The sequence below is a fragment of the Setaria viridis genome, chromosome 3 (genome assembly GCF_005286985.2).
Source record: "Setaria viridis chromosome 3, Setaria_viridis_v4.0, whole genome shotgun sequence".
NCBI lineage: Eukaryota > Viridiplantae > Streptophyta > Magnoliopsida > Poales > Poaceae > Setaria > Setaria viridis.
In genome coordinates, this window is record NC_048265.2 from 1,291,594 (window position 1) to 1,313,300 (window position 21,707).

General features: G+C 47.1%; 2 protein-coding genes across 2 annotated transcripts; both read left to right on the top strand.

Annotated features, from left to right (window-relative positions):
• The first annotated feature begins 4,282 nt into the window (after positions 1-4,282).
• Positions 4,283-12,451, top strand: LOC117848344 (auxin response factor 12). Its single transcript, XM_034729704.2, has 16 exons — positions 4,283-4,512; positions 4,596-4,749; positions 4,884-4,993; positions 5,183-5,281; positions 5,380-5,436; positions 5,519-5,674; positions 5,776-5,860; positions 6,616-6,706; positions 6,781-6,945; positions 7,033-7,155; positions 7,351-7,426; positions 7,845-7,992; positions 8,446-9,431; positions 9,563-9,753; positions 11,002-11,121; positions 12,080-12,451. The coding sequence occupies exons 2-15, from the start codon at positions 4,686-4,688 to the stop codon at positions 11,096-11,098; spliced, it is 2,448 nt and encodes an 815-aa protein (XP_034585595.1). The 5' UTR covers positions 4,283-4,512; positions 4,596-4,685; the 3' UTR covers positions 11,099-11,121; positions 12,080-12,451.
• Positions 12,452-17,806: 5,355 nt separating this feature from the next.
• LOC117847939 (zinc finger CCCH domain-containing protein 32) lies at positions 17,807-21,544 on the top strand. The gene is made up of 3 exons (XM_034729242.2): positions 17,807-18,215; positions 19,034-19,144; positions 19,269-21,544. Exons 1-3 carry the CDS (start codon positions 18,090-18,092, stop codon positions 21,120-21,122), a joined length of 2,091 nt encoding a protein of 696 aa, XP_034585133.1. The 5' UTR covers positions 17,807-18,089; the 3' UTR covers positions 21,123-21,544.
• The last annotated feature ends 163 nt before the right edge of the window (positions 21,545-21,707 follow it).

Genomic DNA, 21,707 nt, shown 5'->3' on the forward strand with positions numbered 1-21,707 from the left:
ATATTAAGTTGGTTTGGATACTATTATTTATCCATGCATTGAAAAAATTACTCTAGTTGGCTTCTCTTTGATTTCTACCTCCGTCAACAAGTCGATGTTAGCAGGCGAAGGTTGAGGTCAGTGTCAGGGAGAAGAAGAAAGAGAGCTCGATGATAAAATGAGATCGAGGCCGAATTTATTGTTGATTGAAAAACAGCACAAAGTTTGAACTTAGATATATCAAAACCTTATTGGGCTGTTAAGACGTCGGACACAATTTTGCACTAATCTTATTCTAGCTTGGCAACAATTGCAGTTCGTCATCAACCATTTTTTCCCAGTTCTTCTTGTGCAAAATATGCCGCTTGCATGAGTGCATTCACATGGATTTTTTGAAGTGTAAAAATAAAAAAATTACAGTACCATATAACTTACCCTGACTTAATTTGTACTTTTCAGCTGGGGCAGCACCTCTTTACTAGGGCAAGTACGAGAGATCGATCTACCCAATAAATTAAACCATGGTAAAATGGAAAGTGCCATGCTCCTGGGCGCCAGAGAGTACACACATCACTCCCCTCCCTCCAGCACCCAACTAAACTGTCTGCCCTACCGATGTGGCGCGGTCAAAAGCAATGCGTACGGATGGCACGGCCACCTCTCGTTTGGGCTTGGGGTCACATGAAGATCCTTTTCCCCTTTGGATTTTTTCCCGGTAAACTATAGCGAGATTACGAGGGGGGGGGGCGGTGTGCCGTGGCCTTTACCAGTTTGGAGCTTCGGCGCAATTATGCAAATGATGAGCCCCACTTGTGCTGAGCTTTTTTTAGGGCACACATTTCCTTTTCAAAGCTAGAAAGGTGCACTCCATTAGCACCGTCACCAAGATCTTGGGATATGTTTGGGAGCTTGCGTTGGAGCCTTAAACTATAACAAACCTTGCATTAGTCTTGGGCATCCAGCTACAGAAATGGAGATGCTGACGCTCTTAATGTGGACGGTATCCGTGATTGTGACACGACACGGGCCGTTTGTTTCACTGCCACTGTTTGGGCACAGTCGTTTTAACAGTGATATAGAGACTACTATAAAGTTAGAGAGCAATGTTTACATCAATGTATAGAGGTAGCTATAAACCCAGAAGGCCAAAAGGTCAAAAAGAAAAAATAAATCTTTCTCTGTGTGGTGGAGTTGTAAGAGTAGATAAGCATTTCCCTTTGCGTTGTGATAATCCAACTTGAGTGTGATTAGTATGTGTTTTTGGGATTTACTCCATTTAGCCATCGCGTTATCTGTTGGAACAGTACGTAGTCTGTTAGGATGGAACAGAGATCTACATCGCCGTCGCTCTCTTCATGAAATGTAAGGGTGCAATCGCACGCAACGACGATGCCGCCTCACGTATAGTTGACCGCTAACCTTTCACGTGGGTGTGGTAGTGATAAGTCTGACTGTCTGAGGACGCACGCACGTACGTACTCCGTATGGGTGGACATGCCACAGGTTTCACAGCGACCAGTTGGAGTAAAAGGTGAAAGCGTGGGCTGGAGAATATCCCTGCTCCCCTCCTTCCTCCGGCACGTCACGTCATGTACAAGTCAAACGTGTTTTCCATGTCGTCCACGCTTGTCACTCCAGACCTCTTTTTTTTTTAAAAAAAAAATTAAGCGGTCGACAAAGCCCGGAGGAGGGGACACATGCAGCGACACACGCACCAAAAAAAATCGGTTCCAGTATTTTCTTTTTTCTTTTGCTTGCATCCCATGCTCGGACTGGTCACGTCACGGTACGATCGGCATGCATGCCGCACACCACCAATAAGTTGATGTGACAAGATTGCTCCGTACCCTCCCTCGTCTCCCTTTTTTCTCCCCGTCCGTTTTTTAATGCCCCGTGCCGTCACGTATAGCTAGCTAGCTAGCGAACCCGGCCGGGGGGCCGTGGCAGCAGGTGCCGTGCCGAGGTGCGCTCGGGTTCGGTGGCGGCAGGTGACACGAGTTAAGGAGGCAGGGCGACCGCGATCATGTGCCTGCGGGGGCGCCGACCGGTCACCAGCCACCTCGTCTTCGCCATCGATCCATCCATCGACCTGACGCAACCCTACGCGTGATGCTCCAAGCGCAAGCATCGCAAAGGCTAATTACCCGGCCCGAGCAGTTAGTTGCTCCCTAGGGTTTCCACGTCGTTGTTGGTATTTCCGGAAAGTCCTGGAATGTGATCCGGGATTGCTTGAGAGGTTGGAGGAGCCGAGTTGGGTAAGGTGCTGGATCACAGGAAAAAAGCAGGGGTAGCCACCAGATATTTTCGCACAGCTAGCGCTGCTAGAAAATACGGTGGGCACCTTGCCGCTTTAGAGCGGCTCGGTGAGTCTTCTTAGGCAAACCACGCAGATTATAGTGTGCCAAGAAAGTTTCACGAGATCCTGCTCCATCGATCGGCGCGCGCGGCAGCATAAGCAGGGGAATCCGGTAGCTCGATCTAGGCAGAATCTATTCCGCGCGCAGTCTCACATGAGAAAAGAGCAAGCTAAATGCCTGCCTAACCGGACCATGCTACGCTAGGGAGCAGGAGGATCGAGTTAAACCTGAAACCCATGCAAATTCCTGACTCTGTTAGGACTTAGAGTCTCGTGACCATTAAGTGCTACATCCATGAGACGTAGGGTGCTAAAGTGGTAAGGGTAATACGAGAAGAGAGGGGAAATAGTTTCATCGTATATGAGAGGAGTTTTATCACCATGAGACATAGAGTGCTGAAGTTTATTGTGACTAAACTTTAGTCTATTTCCCTAAACCTCAAACACCCCTGCTTATTTGACTAAACTTTAGCCCCTAAATTTTAATCCATAAGCCACCAAAGGATTGCTTATGGGGGCTAAAAGGCACCCTAGACACCCCTTGCCCTCATTGAATGCTTGTCTGTTTGCCTTCCCTTGTCGCACCCATCCTCACACCATCCCTACCGCCATCGCCCCCTGCGCCATCCCCGCCTATGCCGTCCCCGGTCCGGGCCACTCCTGCGCCGCCGCGAGCCCCCTTTCTCTGCTTGGTGCTCAGGTGCCCCTCTGCCTCGCTGGCGATGACCCGCCTGGTTTCGTCCTCGTCCGCAACCTCTACCTCTCATACGACCCCTACATGCGGCCTAAGATGTCGCGCTCGCTGCGGGAGTCCTACACGGCCGCCTTCGCCACGGGCTCCGTCATCACGGGGTACAGCGTCACCCGCGTGCTCGACTCCTCCGACCTGCGCCTCGCGCCTGGGGACCAGCTTGGTGCTCAAGCGGTGCTTCCCGGAGGGCATCGACATCTACTTCGAGAACATGGGCGGCGCAGTGCGGCGGCGGGCGCAGGAGGGCGGGCAGGACACGGCGGGTGGACCATTAGTGGCGCGGTGGTGCGTCGGTGGAGCGTGGAGCCAGGTGACGGGCGGCGAGCCAGGAGCGGCGAGGCAGAGCGCGGTGGCGATGGGGCCAAGCGACACGGTGGGCTGTGGTGCGGGGTGCAGGAGGCAGGGTGCGGTGTAGGTTGGGGTTAGGGGACGGGCGAAAGAAGAAAGGAACAGGGAGAAGGATGCGGCGACGCTCGGGAGGAAGGAGCAGCTCCTGGAGGAGGGAAAAAGGGTAGGGGCAATATTGCAAGTTATTTATTACTCTTTAGTTCAAAAGAGGACTAAATTTTAATCCCCGAAAATAAGCAAGTTTTAGTACGTTAAATAAAATAAGAAGGCAAACCAAACAGCCCATTGTACGCACTACGCACGATTATCAAATTTTCAGATTTAATAACTGTACCTCGAAAATTGTGCACAGTGATACGATGGAGTAAATATTTGAATTAGGGGCGCCTAGAATCTAGAGGGCAAAACTGGACAAACACGTAGTAGAAGCTAGCAGATGATCATCGGCCACGAGGCAGGCAAAACCCATGGCACTGGCACTGGCAGGCAACAGAGTTGGCCCACACGGGCGGCAGTGACCAGTCAATCCGTCCATCCATCCATCGAGGAGGGGGCGAGGCGAGTGGTGGTGGTGGATCTCCATTACGGCCGCCGTGCCAGTCCGTGGTTACCCAAACCAAACGGTTGGGTTTGGCAGTGCCAGTGCTGGCCTGCTGCATGCAGCAGCAGCCAGAAACCCCGCCCCCGACAGCCGCTTACATGAGCCCATAAAATACGGCTTTTTTAATGCTACTCCTACGACTCGCTTTCCAGCTTTCTTTTCTATTATTATTATTTCGTTCCTTCTCTCTCCTCCTCGTCCTCCGCTTTATTCAAAACTGCGCAGGGGCAGCGGCGGCAGCCACTCTCCACTCCGCGCTGCACTGTGGCGAACTCGCAGTCTCGCTCGCCGCACTACTGCGCTGCGCACGCGCACACGCTGCCTCCCCCTCTCCTCTCACCCTCTCTCGCTTAAATGCCCCAAACCTAATCATTCCCAGCCCTCTCTCTCTCTCTCTCTCGCCCCCTCTTCCCAGCCCCACCCTTCCCTCTCCCCACACGCACCATGGCGATCTCCGAGCTCGGGTGAGCTGACGAGGTAGGCGTCCCTGCACCCCTCCGTGTCGGCGCGGGCTCGCGTCCGCCGGGCGGCTCCTGACGCCGCGGCTTGGCTTGTTGTAGAATGCGGCCGATTTGAGGAGGGGGTGATGGGGGTTCCGGGAGGATTCGCCAGGGTGTAAATTAGGTTTCGGTTCCGGTGGTGGTGGGAGGATGAGCTCGTCGTCCGCGGCCAGCATCGGGCAGCCGCCGCCGCCCGCGGCGCCGCCGGAGGAAGGTGGGTGCTGCTGCTACCTCCTAGGTTTCGCTTGCTGTTTTCCTCCATGCGCTTTGCCTTCCTGCTGCTCTCGGAATCGATTCGTTTTTTGCTTACTGCTCCTGCGAGCGCGTGTTGTTGTTGGCTGTGTGCAGAGAAGAAGTGCCTCAACTCGGAGCTGTGGCATGCGTGCGCCGGCCCGCTCGTCTGCCTCCCGACCGTCGGCACGCGCGTCATCTACTTCCCGCAGGGCCACAGCGAGCAGGTGAGTGAGTTCCCGTGCCATCTCGGCCCCCTCGCTCGGTGGCGCTGGGTTGCCACCCGCGTTGCCTTGCGTGCAAGGTGTTGGTTGTTTTGCCGCACCGCGTTCGTTGCCGCGTTGGGGCGGTTGCTTTGATCGCCCGCGTGTGTTTCGGGCTAGCTAGCTAATGCGTGTGAACGCCTGTGAACGAAGGTGGCAGCGTCGACGAACAAGGAGGTGGACGGCCACATCCCCAACTACCCCAACCTGCCGCCGCAGCTGATCTGCCAGCTCCATGATGTCACAATGCATGTGCGCGATTTTCTACCTCAAAATTTCTTAGATGTGGCGATTCGTCTGCTTTGTTTCTGTACCTGCGGATGCTAAGCTGAGCTCGAAAACATGCGCAGGCGGATGTGGAGACTGATGAGGTGTACGCGCAGATGACGCTGCAGCCGCTGAACCCAGTAAGGCACCGTGGGCTGATGATTCGCGGTGCTATAGATTTTGTTGAGTTCTTATGGTTTCGGTTGTATTAATTTTGTCCAGCAAGAGCAGAACGATGCATACCTCCCGGCGGAGATGGGGATCATGAGCAAGCAGCCAACGAATTACTTCTGCAAGACGCTGACGGCGAGCGACACCAGCACGCATGGCGGGTTCTCTGTGCCCCGTCGTGCTGCGGAGCGCGTCTTCCCTCCTCTGGTGTGATGAGTGTTTATTTTGGGGCGGTGTTCCTTTTGTTCGGTTGCATGGATTGTTGGGTTTGCTGTTGCCAATAACAGGTGGTATAGTGTGGTTTGTAGGATTTCACACAGCAGCCTCCAGCACAGGAGCTTATCGCACGGGATATTCATGATGTAGAGTGGAAGTTCAGGCATATCTTCCGAGGCAAGTTCAGAAAAAATTCGATGCTTTGCTCCTTAGAAACTTGTTTTTCTCCTTTTTTTTCAGTTGAAACTCTTAATCAGTTATGGTATCAGTTGTTCTTCATTCTATTTTTTATTTATTAAAAACATATTCTCAAAACATTTCCAAGTGTGCTTGCAAAATATACCTTGTTATGTAATCACTTTTAAAGTAAAACCAGCCTATCTGTCTATGCCATTGTTTCGTACAATCAAGGACCTCTACAAGCTACAAAGATGAAAACATTAATTTGGTCAGTACGTTGAAAACCTTTTCAGCTTTATTATGTAAGGATAGTGCAGTACCGGATTAGGTGTAAGATGCCCAAGTTACAAACTTACAATTGACAGGAATATTTCCTCTGATGTTTCTGAGCTATCCGTGGGAGTTAGGTGCTAAAAAATTGCACTTGGGCCTCTGGATGTACTGATGTGCATTTTTTTTTCTAGCTAGTACAAATGTGCCACACGGTTGGTTCTTTTCTTATGTCTTGATAGACTTAAGTTCCACAGTGTTTAGTTTATTCATGGTTGATTCCTCGGTCCAGAGCATACTTCACTTTGTATGCCTGTAAATGCTAAAGTTTGATTAGTAGTGTTAGTGACATTCATGAATGAGGGCCCATCTACTATACTGATTGGAAAATGGGGTCGCCAGCACTAAGATTGTTGATGACAGGTTGAATTATTTAACACCAATGTTGCTATCTTTTGAACTAAATACGCTTCTTTTCACAGGCCAACCCAAGAGACACCTGCTGACTACTGGCTGGAGTGTGTTTGTCAGTGCTAAGAGACTTGTTGCTGGAGATTCCGTGCTATTCATATGGTTTGTTCCATTGTTTCAATCCAGTACTTGTGAAAAATATATAATTAGGACTTACTCTTCGCCCTCTAATTTAGGAACGAGAAGAACCAGCTTTTGCTTGGAATCAGACGTGCCAGCCGGCCACAGACTGTGATGCCCTCTTCTGTTCTTTCGAGTGACAGCATGCACATAGGGCTCCTTGCAGCAGCAGCTCATGCTGCTGCAACAAACAGCCGCTTCACAATTTTCTATAATCCCAGGTAAATTAAACTATTTGATTAGCAAATGAGAACTCTGTTCTGTGTTTCCTATGTTCCACTTGACCAGAAAAATAAATGTGCTTTCAGGGCAAGTCCATCAGAATTTGTTATACCCCTTTCAAAATACATCAAGGCTGTTTTCCACACCCGGATATCGGTTGGGATGCGATTCAGGATGTTGTTTGAGACTGAGGAATCTAGTGTCCGCAGGTGAGGAAGCAGTACCAAAATCTCTTTATGATTCTTGGCAAAAATATTTTTCCATCCAACTAGAGCACTTTCCTTTAGTTTTACTTGGTGGTGGCATGTTTTCAAACTATATGAAATCATGTGTCCATGAGACTGTCAATTTCATGCTCAATGTTTATGAAAGAAACTCATAAAAAAGATACTAAATAATTGCAGGTACATGGGGACGATAACAGAAGTAAGTGATGCAGACCCAGTGCGCTGGCCTAGTTCCTATTGGAGATCGGTAAAGGTAAGAGTTTTTTCTTCTTGATTTTTTCTTGTTAGCTTCTTACTTCTTTTGCTTGCTGGTTCCCTCTGCGATCTGACTCTCTTTTTGCATGCCAGTTTTTTCGTGCTTACTCCATAATCATGTTTGACATTTTGTTCTCATTTTCTTCTTATCCGTTCTTCTAGTTCTCAGCTAATAGCCATGCAGCTGTTGTAACTTTCAGATGTTTTATACTGACCGTTTTTCATTCTTTGAGAGGTTAAATTGCCATAGTGAAATGTTTGTTCCTTCTTTTTTCCATTTCAGAACCTTTGTTCTTCTTCATCTCATAATAACCATCTTACATATTTGGTTACTCCTGTCATTTCATCATACTTGCTTAAAATTATGATACTGCAAAGTATTTCCCTAACCACTATGTACTGATATTGTAACACAGGTTGGTTGGGATGAATCAACAGCAGGAGAAAGGCCACCTAGAGTTTCTCTCTGGGAAATTGAGCCATTGACAACCTTTCCAATGTATCCATCCCTGTTCCCACTGCGAGTTAAGCATCCTTGGTATTCTGGAGTTGCTGCTCTTCATGGTACGCTTCAGATACTCATGCTTGTTTCTTGAAGGAATACTCATGCTTGTTACTATGACTCTGAATCCAGCATCTCTTTTGTTGGAATTATTTTCCTGCATTTTTGCTATTAGTGTCACTGTCACACCAGTAGCATTGCAGGAGTTGGCATTCTTAGCATTTACCTTCTAATGGGTTTTGCCCAGTATGAATGCAAGTTAGTTATTCGTAATTGGAGCTGTTAGATCAAACCATTGATGGAAACTAGCAGTAAAACTATAATACAACTGAGAGGTGGATATATTCTAAGCATATATACCAAATTCCCAGCATTGAAGCACCATGACATGATAGACCAACGTTATTTCACTTATTTGCTGAAGCCCTTCATTTATATTTTATACAAATTGTGTCATTACGGTCCTTGCTATTCCTTCTCATTATGGTTTTATTGATTGTCATATTACACTTAAGATGACAGCAATGCTTTGATGTGGCTGAGAGGAGTTGCTGGTGAAGGAGGCTTCCAGTCTTTCAACTTCCAGTCACCTGGTATAGGTTCCTGGGGACAACAGCGACTCCATCCATCCTTACTTAGCAATGACCACGATCAGTATCAAGCAGTGGTTGCTGCTGCAGCTGCTTCCCAGTCCGGTGGTTATCTGAAGCAGCAATTCCTACACCTTCAACAGCCTATGCAGTCCCCTCAGGAACAGTGCAACCTCAACCCGCTGCTGCAGCAACAGATTATGCAGCAAGCGAGCCAACAGCAACTTGTTAGTCCTGATTCTCAAAATATTCAGTCTGTGCTCAGCCCAAGTGCTATCCAGCAGCAGCTCCACCAACTCCAGCAAATGCAGCATGCTCATAATGACCAGAAGCAGAAGATTCAACCAGATCAACCTTATCAAGTTCCTACCAGTGCGGTTCTCCCTAGCCCAACGTCATTACCAAGCCATTTGCGTGAAAAATTTGGCTTCTCTGATCCCAATGTGAACTCTTCCAGCTTCATTAGCTCTAGCAGCAACGAAAACATGTTGGAATCGAACTTCCTTCAGGGAAGCTCGAAATGTGTGGACCTGTCTAGATTCAACCAACCAACAGTTAGTGAGCAGCAGCAGCAGCAACAGGCGTGGAAGCAAAAGTTTATGGGCTCACAATCAATGTCTTTTGGGGGCTCGGTTTCGCTTAACTCACCCACTAGCAAAGATGGTTCTGTTGACAACAAAGTTGGCCGTGATGTGCAGAACCAGTCCCTTTTTAGTCCTCAAGTTGACAATTCCTCCCTACTGTACAATATGGTACCTAATCTGACTTCAAATGTTGTGGATAACAATATATCTACGATTCCCTCTGGATCAACATATCTGCAAAATCCGATGTACGGTTGTCTGGATGACTCTTCTGGTTTGTTGCAAAATACAGGAGAGAATGACCCAACAACCAGAACTTTCGTTAAGGTGAGTGCAATTGTCCCTACTAAAAACAAATTTATGACCCAACAACTAGAACTTTTGTTAAGGTCAGTGTAATTGTCCCTACTAAAAACAAATTTAAGTCCCTTCTCATGTAACCATTTTACTAAATGCAGGTTTACAAGTCAGGATCAGTGGGGAGGTCATTGGACATCACCCGGTTCTCTAACTATGCTGAACTTCGAGAGGAACTGGGTCAGATGTTTGGTATTAAGGGTCAGTTGGACGACCCTGATAGATCAGGCTGGCAGCTTGTATTTGTCGACAGGGAGAACGATGTGCTTCTCCTTGGAGACGACCCGTGGGAGTAAGCAACCATTACTGGAATTCTAGTTTCACTTGTGATTTTTAAGTAGTCTATACATATTTGAATTTTGTCATGATCTCTACAATGTATTAGAAAAACTGCGCGGCATAGTCATCTGAGAGGAGCTACCGTATATCATAAAATAAAAAAATATTAGACCTGATTGTAAGTACGCTAGAGGTAACATCGTAACACTTTAAACATGATTATATGGTTTTAACTGCACAACACAATTTGCTCATATGAACATAAATAGAGTTTTGCAAAGCTATACCACAAAGCGGCACAATGTAACTTTGTTAGTTGGTCTTTCACATTTTTTCAAACTAGAAGTGCAAAATGGCATAGAGCCAAGGTAGCTGTGTCATAGATTTTCTTTCGCTGTTGTTCGTTTCCAGGCCACCAGTTCAAAGCTTATTAAGCCAACAGGACAAGTTATAAATAGGTGTTTTTTCTCGATATACTATCAAACTTGAACGTATAGGACAATATTTGTTATTTTACAGTTTCATGAGTCAACCATAGTGTACACACCATGTTGGGAAATATTGGGCTTCCTATGTATAGGCATTTTTTTGCTCAAGCACCAATCAGCCTTTTCCCAGTGCATATTGATGGTGACAAGTTCCGATCTTGTGTGCATTTCTTTTAGATATTTTAAACTTCTAGAATTCCTATAGCTGGTCTACCTTAAAAGGAGTATGCGGAGTGTCCATATAACGTTCTATCAAGATATACTAGTACTATTGTTTTGCCTGCTCTTTTATTTTACACGCATATAATTCAAAGTATATCCCTAAAAAAATAAAATATGCAATTCAATGTAAGAATTTGAAAACTCCTTACATTTAATCACCTTTTTTTTTGTTCCGAAAGATATAGTTTTCATAGGAACTAACATCTTCAATCACTTCTCATTGATATCTATTGTAGCATGCATTTTGAATGGAGTCAAAGGCTATTTTCAGGCCATTTAATCCATAAAAGATCTTCATTTTACATGTATTTAAGTAGTGCTTAATGCTGCCATACATCTTTCATATGTATTTAACTTACAAAAGAAAGATGACTTCATAGTTCTTGATTTATGCATTATGATACTTCAATAGAAGATCTAATTACTTGTGATATAGATACTTCTGAATTTATGTAAGTGATGAATGTAACTGGAATCGTAGTTAACATCTGCATCACTTAAACATGCCAGTTATAAATAGCCAGAAAACTGAGCTTGCTCACTTGATGCAGGTCATTTGTGAATAGTGTGTGGTACATCAAGATACTTTCACCTGAGGATGTACATAAGATGGGAAAGCAAGGAAACGATCCACGCTACCTATCTTAAATTGATACATGGAGCTGTTTCTGGTAACTTATGCCATCCTGTTACTTTATTAGTCCTTTGCCTCTGCTTCTCAAACTTTGTTGGATGTTTTCTACTACTGCATTATTTTTCCTTGTTTGGTTATAATTGCTGGTCTATTATGTCTGCAAGTTTATATTTGTATATTAGGGATGACAAAATTATCCAAGTAAATGGTATTGTCTGGACTCTGGAGTAGCCTGTTTAGTGTTAGCATAAACGTGGGAACTATAAAACTGACTGAACTCTATAATGACTTTCATGTTGTTTAGCATATAAAATATTTTTCGAGTGGAAGTATATAGGTGCAACAGTTCCCCATCATTAAAGAAAGGACGAGAGTTTCTTGGCAGATTAATAATACCACTGAAAGTGTCCTTAGGTGCTAGTCTTAAACCTTAAGCCTCTGGAGTTGCTATAAAAGTTGTATTTTTTAGCAGATAAAGCCATTATGATGAAGTATATACCTAAAATATCTCTGGATTTTCCTAAAATATTCAAGACACTGGTCGAGTGGTTTCTGGTAGCTAAGTAAATGATTAAACCTAATATTCAGGAAATTTTTTTAGGCTTGAGTGTTCCCAGCTTTGTTGTGAAAAAAACTAACAGGCTAGAAGTCTTTTACAACTAAAACCGAAAGCTGAAATATTCAAGAATAGTGTTCACTTTTGCTGAGGGCTCCAGTCCATATCCCTGAGTAACCTCAGAATCTCAGATAATTGCTGACTTGTGTGTGGGCACGATGACTTTAGATGATCACATAAATTGCAAGTAGGAACGAAGGCAATGTGTTTGGTAACAGTGATGCCATCCATTTCTCTTAATACGACAGCTAGCTCATTATATTTTATTTTGCTTTTTTTAATCCTTGTCTTCGAAGAAGAGATTTGAGTTAGAGTTTTCATCACTTAACTGCAGGACATTTACTAATATCCAGCATTTTGACTTGGGTTACATTTACAGGCTCCCATGACGATTCTGCGGCGCATGGTAGCACTCTTGCTCGTGACAGTCTGCACCGCTGTGCTCGCATGTTCGCCCATGTCCTCTCGAGCATGTACACCATGCACGTCTTCAGAACTCCCCGTTATCTGTATCCGGAGCGGGCCACCGATACTCCGGACTGATATTTTGTAAGTTCCACTTAGGAATCAAGTATCAGTAACTCTATCCTAGTTGGCTTGTAGCTCGCACGGCGCTCGTGTTGCGTCAGATCTTCGGACTAAATTCTTAGTTGAAACTGTATCGTGATTCGTAAGTTATGTATTTGATGATTCCTCGGCATGCGTTCGACGATGAACTGCAATAATTTGAATGCAGGAGGATTGTTTTAAATTTGTAGTGCTTATTTTTTTGTCTGCTGGGGACTGGGGTACAAGATTGCGGTGATACGTCTGGCTGACGATGTTTCAGGTGTTCTCTGAAACTATTTTCACGAATGGTGATCATAGAAACGCAGTTTCTTTTTTACTTTTATATACGTTGCAATGTTGCTATGGTTGAGTCCCCACGGGGACGTGGGCGTGCTTGCATATACAGCTCCTGACAGCAAAATTGTGGCGAACGCAGTTTCTTTTTTACTTTTATATACGTTGCAATGTTGCTATGGTTGAGTCCCCACGGGGACGTGGGCGTGCTTGCATATACAGCTCCTGACAGCAAAATTGTGGCGACAAAATTTGATGGACGTGGCCGTGTTTGGGGATGGTCTTCGTCTGTCGCCTTGGTGGTCTCCTTGCTCCCACGGTCCCATCGCAGCAAAACTAAATGCCTCATTGGCCTGTTCGGGAGTAATGGAATCTTGCGTCAACCCCAGTGGAAAACTTGCGTTTGAAGGGCAGGCCCAACACACCAGCAAGGGCATATCGCCGCAAAACTAAATGCCTCATTGGCCTGTTCGGGAGTAATGGAATCTTGCGTCAACCCCAGTGGCAAACTTGCGTTTGAAGGGCAGGCCCAACACACCAGCAAGGCATGTTTTGTTTGTAAGGCATGTTTGGTAAAGCTCCATCAGATTTTGATTCTATGAGAGAAAGGCATGTTTGGTAAAGCTCCATTGGATTTTGATTCTATGAGAGAAGTGATTTTATGGCTGAAAGTGATTCTCTTTAATTCTCTAGTATAAACTCTTGAAATTTGGAAGTGATTTTGTGGCCGAAAGTGATTCTCTTTAATTCTCTAGTATAAACTCTTAAAATCGGGATGGAAGAATAAGGAGAAATTACTTTTTTCTAACTCACAACCTCTTAGTTCATTTCAGAGAATCACTTCATAGAATCAACAGAGAATCACTTCTCTCTTAAAAACTGTTTGGCAGTGTTCCTGCTGGATTCGGCAGAGAATCAGTTCTGTGAGCTCTGTCAAACGAAACCTAAACTCCACCGATTTCTAGACTCCATGACACGGGCGGTGTTGGTTCTATGGAGGCATAGAGTAGCTTGCAACCTTGCCTGAAGCAGCATCCTATGACTATGAGACTACGAAGGACCATGGCTTTCCTCGTAGTATCTTTTTTGCTTGATGTCACTAATTGAAATTGTTTGAATTCTATGAATCATAAGAGAAAGAGATTGACAATTGTTTGAATTCTCGACAACTAGTATGTTTGAAGAAAACAACTCAATGATGCAAGGCTAAGGAGAGATTTCGATATTTGACATCGAATACGCACGCCTCAATGGACATCACATCGAATTCACATGCCTTTCAAAAATTGACATCGTGCACACGAATCGTTTCGATACGAGGGATTCTCTCCCTTTTCCTATTTTCTTTTATTTTCCTTTTCAGCACTAGCGATCTACCTGTTTTGCCCTTCCCTTATCTGTTCACCTGTTCAAATTCAACATCTCAATTGGATCGATCGTTGGCGCTCTCTCTCTCTCAACTCACTCGTTCTTCTCCGTATTGACAAGAAGCACGACCTTCCCAGGCAAGAAGGCGTTGCGTTTTGCGGGGACACCTCGGCAACCGAGAAGGACGCGGACCTCGTGGTCCTGATGCACGCCCGCGCACACGTCGTGCTTGCATAGGAGAGTGCTAGGGCGGCAGGGCCAGCGCCACGGAGATCGCACTGTCGCGCTCCGCGCGTTCCTCTATGTCGTCTACGCATCGAAGATGATGGCCAGGTCAGGGCAGGGGCACACCGCGGGTGATGTAGTGGGCGGTGGCGCTATTTGCGCTAGCCATGGAGCTGGCTCACACCGCGGCGGCTGACGACAGGAACGGCGACGGCGTCGATGGGATGCTGCGCGTTGAGGGCGGGGATAGGAGCGCTCGACATGGTGCCACCTAAACGGGTGGCGCAGACTCACTAGTGGTGAGCATCGCCGGCGGAGAGGAGACTGACTTTTTCTCTTCCTCATGTTCGATCGATGCAGAAGAAAAGCAGGGGTAAAGTTGTCCATTTACTAGGTATGGGAAATGAAAAGGAAAAGGAAATGAAGTGAAATAGAGAAAAGAGGAGGAAATCCCTCAAATCAAAAGAATCCGCATGTTCAGTGTCATATTTTGAAAGGTATGCGAATCAAGGGTCAAAAGAAGTGAGGTTTGCGAATTGGATGTCAAATATCAAAATTTCTCAATGTTAAGAGGTTGGGCAACATGACCATGGTACATCGATAGTAATATGAGCGAAATCCCGATTACAAAGCTCCAAGGTGAGTTGAGGTTAAATGATTTTTCGAGAGATCCAAGTGGGGTTTCAAGTGCCCCTTATCTATGTGGGGTGGGGTTTCAAGTGCCCCTTATCTATGTGGGGTGCGGCATTACATTTAGGTTGCGTTTGGATGTTCATATTCAGTCCTGGAATTGGGAATTGGTATTGGCTAACTTCAATACCTACTGTTTGGATGGTTTGGAATTCGGAATTAGAATTCAACCCCAATGCCAACCGGTATTTACTACACCTGCAGCTCGTCACCCTCGATACCGAGCACTTCTCCTCGTTTTTGCGCTGAATTTGCCTCCCCCTCGAAAAGAAATAGTCGCCCGCTCCCTTGACGCAGCGCGACGCCCCTTCTCTTCTTCCTCGCTGGTGGCGACGCAACGACCCTTCTATTCTCCTCGCCTGCGACGGCACAGTTGCCCTTCTTTTCTCCCTTGTCGGCAGCTGCGGTGCCCTTCTCTTCTCCTCGCCGCCGGCGGCGGCGCCCCTTCTCTTCTTCCTCACCGGCAGCGGCACCCGCGGCGGCGCCCCCTTCTCTTCTTCCTCCACTTCCTCCTCGGTGGGGGCCCTCCATCCCCCTTCGCCGACGTGCGCCGCGCTGCAGTAGAGTCCCTCCACCGCGGCCCTCCATCTCGCCGACATGTCGGAGCAGTAGGAGGCGGAGGCGCAGGTGAGGACTCGGTGAGGAAGAGGACTCAGTGGAGAGAAGAAGATAGTCAATGCCAAATTCTATTATATGCACATCCAAACAAGAATTGGTATTTGAAGCCTCCTTGAATTCCATCTAGCATACATCTAAACAATTGTTTTGGTATTGTGAACCATTTCCAAGATTAGGCTGAATTACTATTGGACTCAATTCAATACAAATCGACATCCAAACGAAGCCTTAAGTTAGAGGCAGCCAAGTAGAAACAAAATAGGAATAATAATTGTTGACCTCGGTAATAATAATATAAGTGTTGAACACTCAACAATATTTCTATGCATGTGAATAATGGGGCGTTGTGATTCCAGAGCAAACTAGAAAGCTTGGCGCGGCTTTGCCGCGCCCAACTTTTAGGTGCTGGCCAGTGTCACTTCATTGAAATCAAAAGTTTGAGAATCCTAAACTTTCAAAGATAGAGAAATTGAAACAATTCTGAAAGAGTCTATATTCAATTTTGAATTCCACACGTTGTAATAAATCTGTATATATGTAGTAAAAGCTTGGCACTGGTTTGAATGTAATACTCTTTACAATTTCTTCTTCGTGAACAAAGATTATATAATTATTGTATGATAAATTATCTTAAATTAATATATCAAAATAATTACTTAGTATGTATATAGATTGGTTTGAATTAGTACTAATACTCATGGATTTGGGAAAAATAAAAGATAACGGTATCATCTTGATCTTACATAGTAAAACAAACCAGGTACATTTAGATTGTAATTAGCTTACTATTTAACTGAAAATCTCTAATAAGATGTGCGAAGGTGGGATACGATACGGCCAGGCCGCCATGGCATGCCGGTGATAGCTCAGTAGTGCGGCTGCTCGCTCTGCTTCAACGCGATGGAATCAATATCTACCTTTTTTTTCTTCTCCATCAAAACCATAGCATCAAACGTGATGCGCTCTGCGGAGGTCAATTTGGATTTTGAACACGTGTTGGATAGGGATGGCAATCGGGCGGGTCTGGACCCGAGACCCACGGGTTTCAAACCTGATGGGGGCGGGGGCGGGTCCGGAATCCCCCGGCGGGTCTCGGGTTTGGGCCCTGACACTCGGTGGGTGCGGGGGCGGGTTTATGCTCTACCTGTGGGTGACCCATGGGCCCCGATTCGACCCAAAAAAATAGGCAGCCTAGCCTAACAACACAACCCTAGCTATATAACTCCGAGTCTCCGTCCGGCCACTACGGCATCCGCGTCTCCCACTCTCGAACTTATATCCCTCTCCCGTCCCGAGTGTGCCGCACCGGCGTCCCCTTCGCCCTTCGCCCAATCCGCCTCCGCGGCGCCGCCGGGCGCCCGCGCCCCTCGCCCCGCCAGTCGCCCGCGAGGGCTGCCAAGGCCAGGCACTAGCCGCGCCCGTTGCCCCCCTCGCCCTGTCTCCCGCAAGCGGCGAGCGCCGCCGGCCGCCCGCCCCCGTCGCCCCTCGCCCGTGAGTGCCGCCCGCCAGCGCCGTCGGCCGCCCCTCGCCCGCGATTGTTGCCACTATGTCACTGTTGCTCGGGTTTCGAGTGCCCCGCCGGGTTTCGGGTGTTCGCTGATTTCTGGGGTGGGTGGACAATTCCACCCGAAATGGGGTTCGGGTTCAGGGCGGGTTTCATTTTTTGGGTTTTGGGGGCGGATCCGCGGAAGCTCCACCCGACCCCGACCTACCCCGTTGCGATCCCTAGTGTTGGATTAGAGGGAAGGAGAGGAGGACGGTGCCATATCTTTGGCTTAAAACTAAAAAGAGATGTTGTGCTGCCTATCTGCTATGTTTGCAGCTCGCGAGCATAGTCAGTGCCAATGAGGTAGGGGGACGCGGCGCGGCAAGGGACAATATGTCCGTAGGAGGTGTCGAGAGAGATGGGACAAGTTTCATAAAGGGTTTTGAAACCTGAGCTCGTGAGAACCTGATAGGACGGCTCAAATCCAGCCCGTACATGAATTAGACGGTGGTGAAAAAAAACCGTGACGTGGTCTAATAAGGGCCAGAGCTTGTCGCTGATTTCTTCTTATAGAGATACGCCTCTAGGAACCAAGCTTTTTTAAAAAATTGGTAGCAAATCTTTTGGAACTCTCGTGCATTGGCCTGCGCTAAAATAGGGCTTCAGATTTTTTCCCCCTTTCGAGACGAACGGTCGATGCGGAACCATAGACCAGGAAAGGAAAGATGCAGGCGCCACGCCACGCGACGCAAACTCGATTCAAGGAGCAGGCAGCCAGGCACGCAACGCTGCCGCCTCTCTCTCTCTCTCTCTCTCTCTAGTCTTGCCCTTTGGTTGCTTCTTGTCCCCTTCCCGTCATATACCGCGGCCTCGCGCTGTTTCGTTTAACCCGCGGGCAGGCAAATCCGAGGCGGCTCCCTCCAATCCTCCCAGTCCACACGCGCAGGCGCAGCCAAGGGCGCGACCCATCCCCCCGTCGCTTCCCCCTTCCCCCCCAACCCTAGCCTCGGCGGCTGCATAGATCTATCCCCCGCCGCCTCCGCCGCCGCCGCCAGGCTCGCCGATCCCTAGCTTCCCCCTCTTCGCCGATCGGTGCCGCGTCGCGCGGGCCGCGGTAGGGGAGGAGGATCCCGCGGCCCCCCTGTTCGAGACGGGGGCCATGGAGGTGGACGGAGCCGCGGCGGCGGCGGCGGGCGCAGCGAAGCCGCTGACGCCGGAGGAGGAGGCGCTGAGGCGGAGCACCGACTGCGTCTACTTCCTCGCCTCGCCCCTCACCTGCAAGAAGGTACGCCCCCCCCCTCCCCCCCCCCCCCCCCCCCCCCCCCCCCCCCCCGAGACCGGTTTCTCTGCCTCTGATTGCGAGTTTGTTCGGTTCCTCTGTGGTGGTTTGAGCGATTGAAGCCTTTAATTACGAGGCGGGTTTGGTTTGGGAATACAGTTTGGGTAGGGTTTCTGAGCTAGGTACCTGGAAATTTCGCGGTGAAAACATCGAATTTTGTTTTGATTTTGGACTTGTGTTGTTTAGGGGTGATATAGTGGAACCGTATACTATTGTTGTGATTTGAGCGGCATCAGGGAAGTGGGAATTGATGTCCCAGATGATCAAACAACCCTCTACAATCAGATATGTCTCGGGCACAGCACCCTTGTTTTACCAGTACAGCTTCTGGATGTCAGAAAAGGTTGTGAGATAAATTTGTAGTGCCTACAGCCTCACTGGGTTTGCTGGATTGGTACAAGCTACTGTTTTTCCTAGCATTGAGAAAGATTACCCTAACATGATCTGTTATTCGCCTGCTCACATTATTTTACATGGCCAAACATGTTGTACAATACGATATGAAACCAACAACCAAAATCATTATGTGTCAGAAGGCCTTCATGCTTGGTGTCCTCTGTTTCTTGTGTGTAGTTCACGAATTGTTGGCTCATTCAATGATAACATTCGTAGTTGTGCTTGACTAGACTACATTGTTTCCTCATTTGTAATACTACGTACAGTTGAGTTTTTAATTATCAATCATGTTTGCCTGCTATTGTTTCTTATTACCTTCCTGTAAAACCTTAAACTAATCATTCTTTCTTCCTTTTCCCTTCTGTTAGGGTAATGAATGTGATTTTCGTCACAGTGAGGGTGCTCGGATGAACCCTAGAGACTGTTGGTACTGGTTAAATGGCAGTTGTTTGAACCCGAAATGTTCATTTCGCCATCCGGTATGTCTGTTTCCATCTCCTTAATATCCACTATTAGCTTTATGATTGGTTAAAGATTCTTTGCACATTTCATCTGTTAAAATTATTTTTCTGAAGTTTGATTTTCTTGTTTTGCCTTCTCCAGCCAATTGATGGTCTCTTCAGTGGTGCCCCAACTCCTGGAGTACCTCCAGTTTCTTCGCACTATGGTGCTTATAACTCGGGCAAGCAGATGGTCCCATGCTATTACTTCCAGAAAGGGAACTGCCTGAAGGGTGATAGATGCCCTTTTTATCATGGACCTCAAGGGGCTGGTAATAATCCCACAGAGCAGGTGGCGAAGGTTTCTTCCTTCCCTGTGGAACTGCCCCAGGCTAAAAAGAATGAAGAATCTGCAGCTCCTGATAATTCGACGCAGCAAGGTGCTCGAATAATTGATGACAGGACTATGGTCCATGTTGCCAAGAGTGTTATAGGTGCAATACCTACTGAACTATCTTCCAATGCAGTGAAGTCTAGGCCCAACTCAGAGCAGGCACCCAATAATACGCTAGCAGCGAAGAAAAGTTTCACCACTGAGGAGGATCATCCTATGCACTATGAGAATCTGCTCCCTGTTGAAGGTGATTCTGTCCAAGAGTGGAACCAAAGTTTCCAAATGCCCCCGACAGATGACCTGCCACAGAATAGCAGGGAGGCTGATGATTTTTTGGGGGAGTCTTCTCCTGGTTTTGATGTTCTTGTAGACAATGATGCAGAAGGTGCTGCTTATTTACATGACGAGGAAGATTTTGGAAGGGATATGTACCCTGTAGAAGATTATGAATATGCTCCAGCTGATTTTGATATTCGGGCCCAGCATGAAAGTGAGAAGTTCAATGGAATGGGTGAAAATGGGCAGATTGGACAGCTGTGTGATGGCTATGAGAGGAAACGACGCAGATCCTCATCTGAGAGGAGCATGGACAGACCTTTCCATTCTGATAGAAGGTTTCTCCACAGGGGGCCTGATCGTGATGGGATAGATGGATCAGATCTTCGCCATCAGCTCCGAAGGAGACGAATAAGTGGGCCTTCGACAGCCATTAGCCCAGAACGGGCTAATGGGGGCCGGCACTGGAGGGATGAACGCTACAGAGAAAGCGCACATGGTGGTCACCACATGCACAGTGATCGTCGTCAGGGCTCACGAGGAAGCACTCTAAGTTCCCGTCTGCAGGCCAGAATAAAGCTTCCCGGAAGATCACCTGATAGAGTTGATACTCGCTTCGAGGATGAGCGAGACAGGAGACTCCGGGAAAGATTTTCCCCAGCAGCTAGACTTGCAGATTTTCATGGTAGTAGGCATCGGGAGTCAGGTCAGCATCAAGAGAGGAGCCACCGGAGATCAAGTGAGCTTGTCTCAAGTGCCAGGCATGCAGATGGCCTCTCTTTTAAAAGAGATTCGGTTGATTCAGCTCGCTTTGCTGCTCGTAGAAACTTTGGAGAGCCAAGGAAAGCAAATGGAATTGTGGAATCCGAAGCTTCTCTTGATTTTGAGGGTCCAAAACCCCTCAGTGTCATCTTGCAGAGGAAAAGAGAGGCAGCAGGGGGCAATAACTTAGCTTCCAGCTACGACAAATCTGCTGAGGCTGCGGTCATGCAGGCTGGTTCTCTGGTTGAATCTGAGAAGAAAGGATGCGACAACATTATTATCTCTGAAAATTGCAAGAGTGGATCAGGTGATGAAGAGTACAAAGAGGAATATCATGTCCCTGTGGAGGGTCATGGACAGTCTTCATCACATGGTGATAAATTTGAGGTTGAAGATGCTGCTGAAGTCGATCCAGAAAGAAATCAAGAGGCAGATAACTATGACCAGAGAGAGGGTGAGTCCGATGACTACGAGACAATGGAAGGTCATGACTACAAATCTGAAGATGAAAATGCATACCAAGACGATGAAGAGTTCGATGATGATGATGACTTCGCTCGGAAAGTAGGGGTTGTTTTCTCTTGAGCTTGACGGTGTCATTGGTTCTGTTGCTTGAGGCAGAGCGCTCTAGGTTTTGTCACTGGTTCTGTTGCTTGAGGCAGAGCGCTCTAGGTTTTGTCCACTGGTTCTGTTACTTGAGGCAGAGCGCTCTAGGTTCTGTCGTTGCTTCTGTTGCTTGAAGCATGCTGGAATGCCTGCATTGCTTAGGGCATCTTTTGGATGATTTCATCTGGCGCTTTATGTTTCCTTTTCACTTTGATAGTGCTGAAGCCTATTATTTTTCTGAGGCTCGTAACTGATAAGTATAGGTCAGATATGAAGCGAGGTAGCATTCATAAACGATTGAGGCATGTAAACAGCTGTGCTTTGTTCAGCATATCTGACCTATCCTCAAACTTTGTATTGTATTAGTTTCCTTACTAACAGCAGGATATTCCTTGGATCAATTTATGCCCGAAATGAAAAATATTTTGGGGGGCTTTTGTTCACAAAAAAAGCTTGTGGTGACCTCTGGGAGGTTCTTGAGTTCTTCAATATTTGTTTTGAGATACCACGGTGATTGGTTTGAATGGTTGCAAATTATGATTTGCTTAAAGTTTTGTGGCAGTG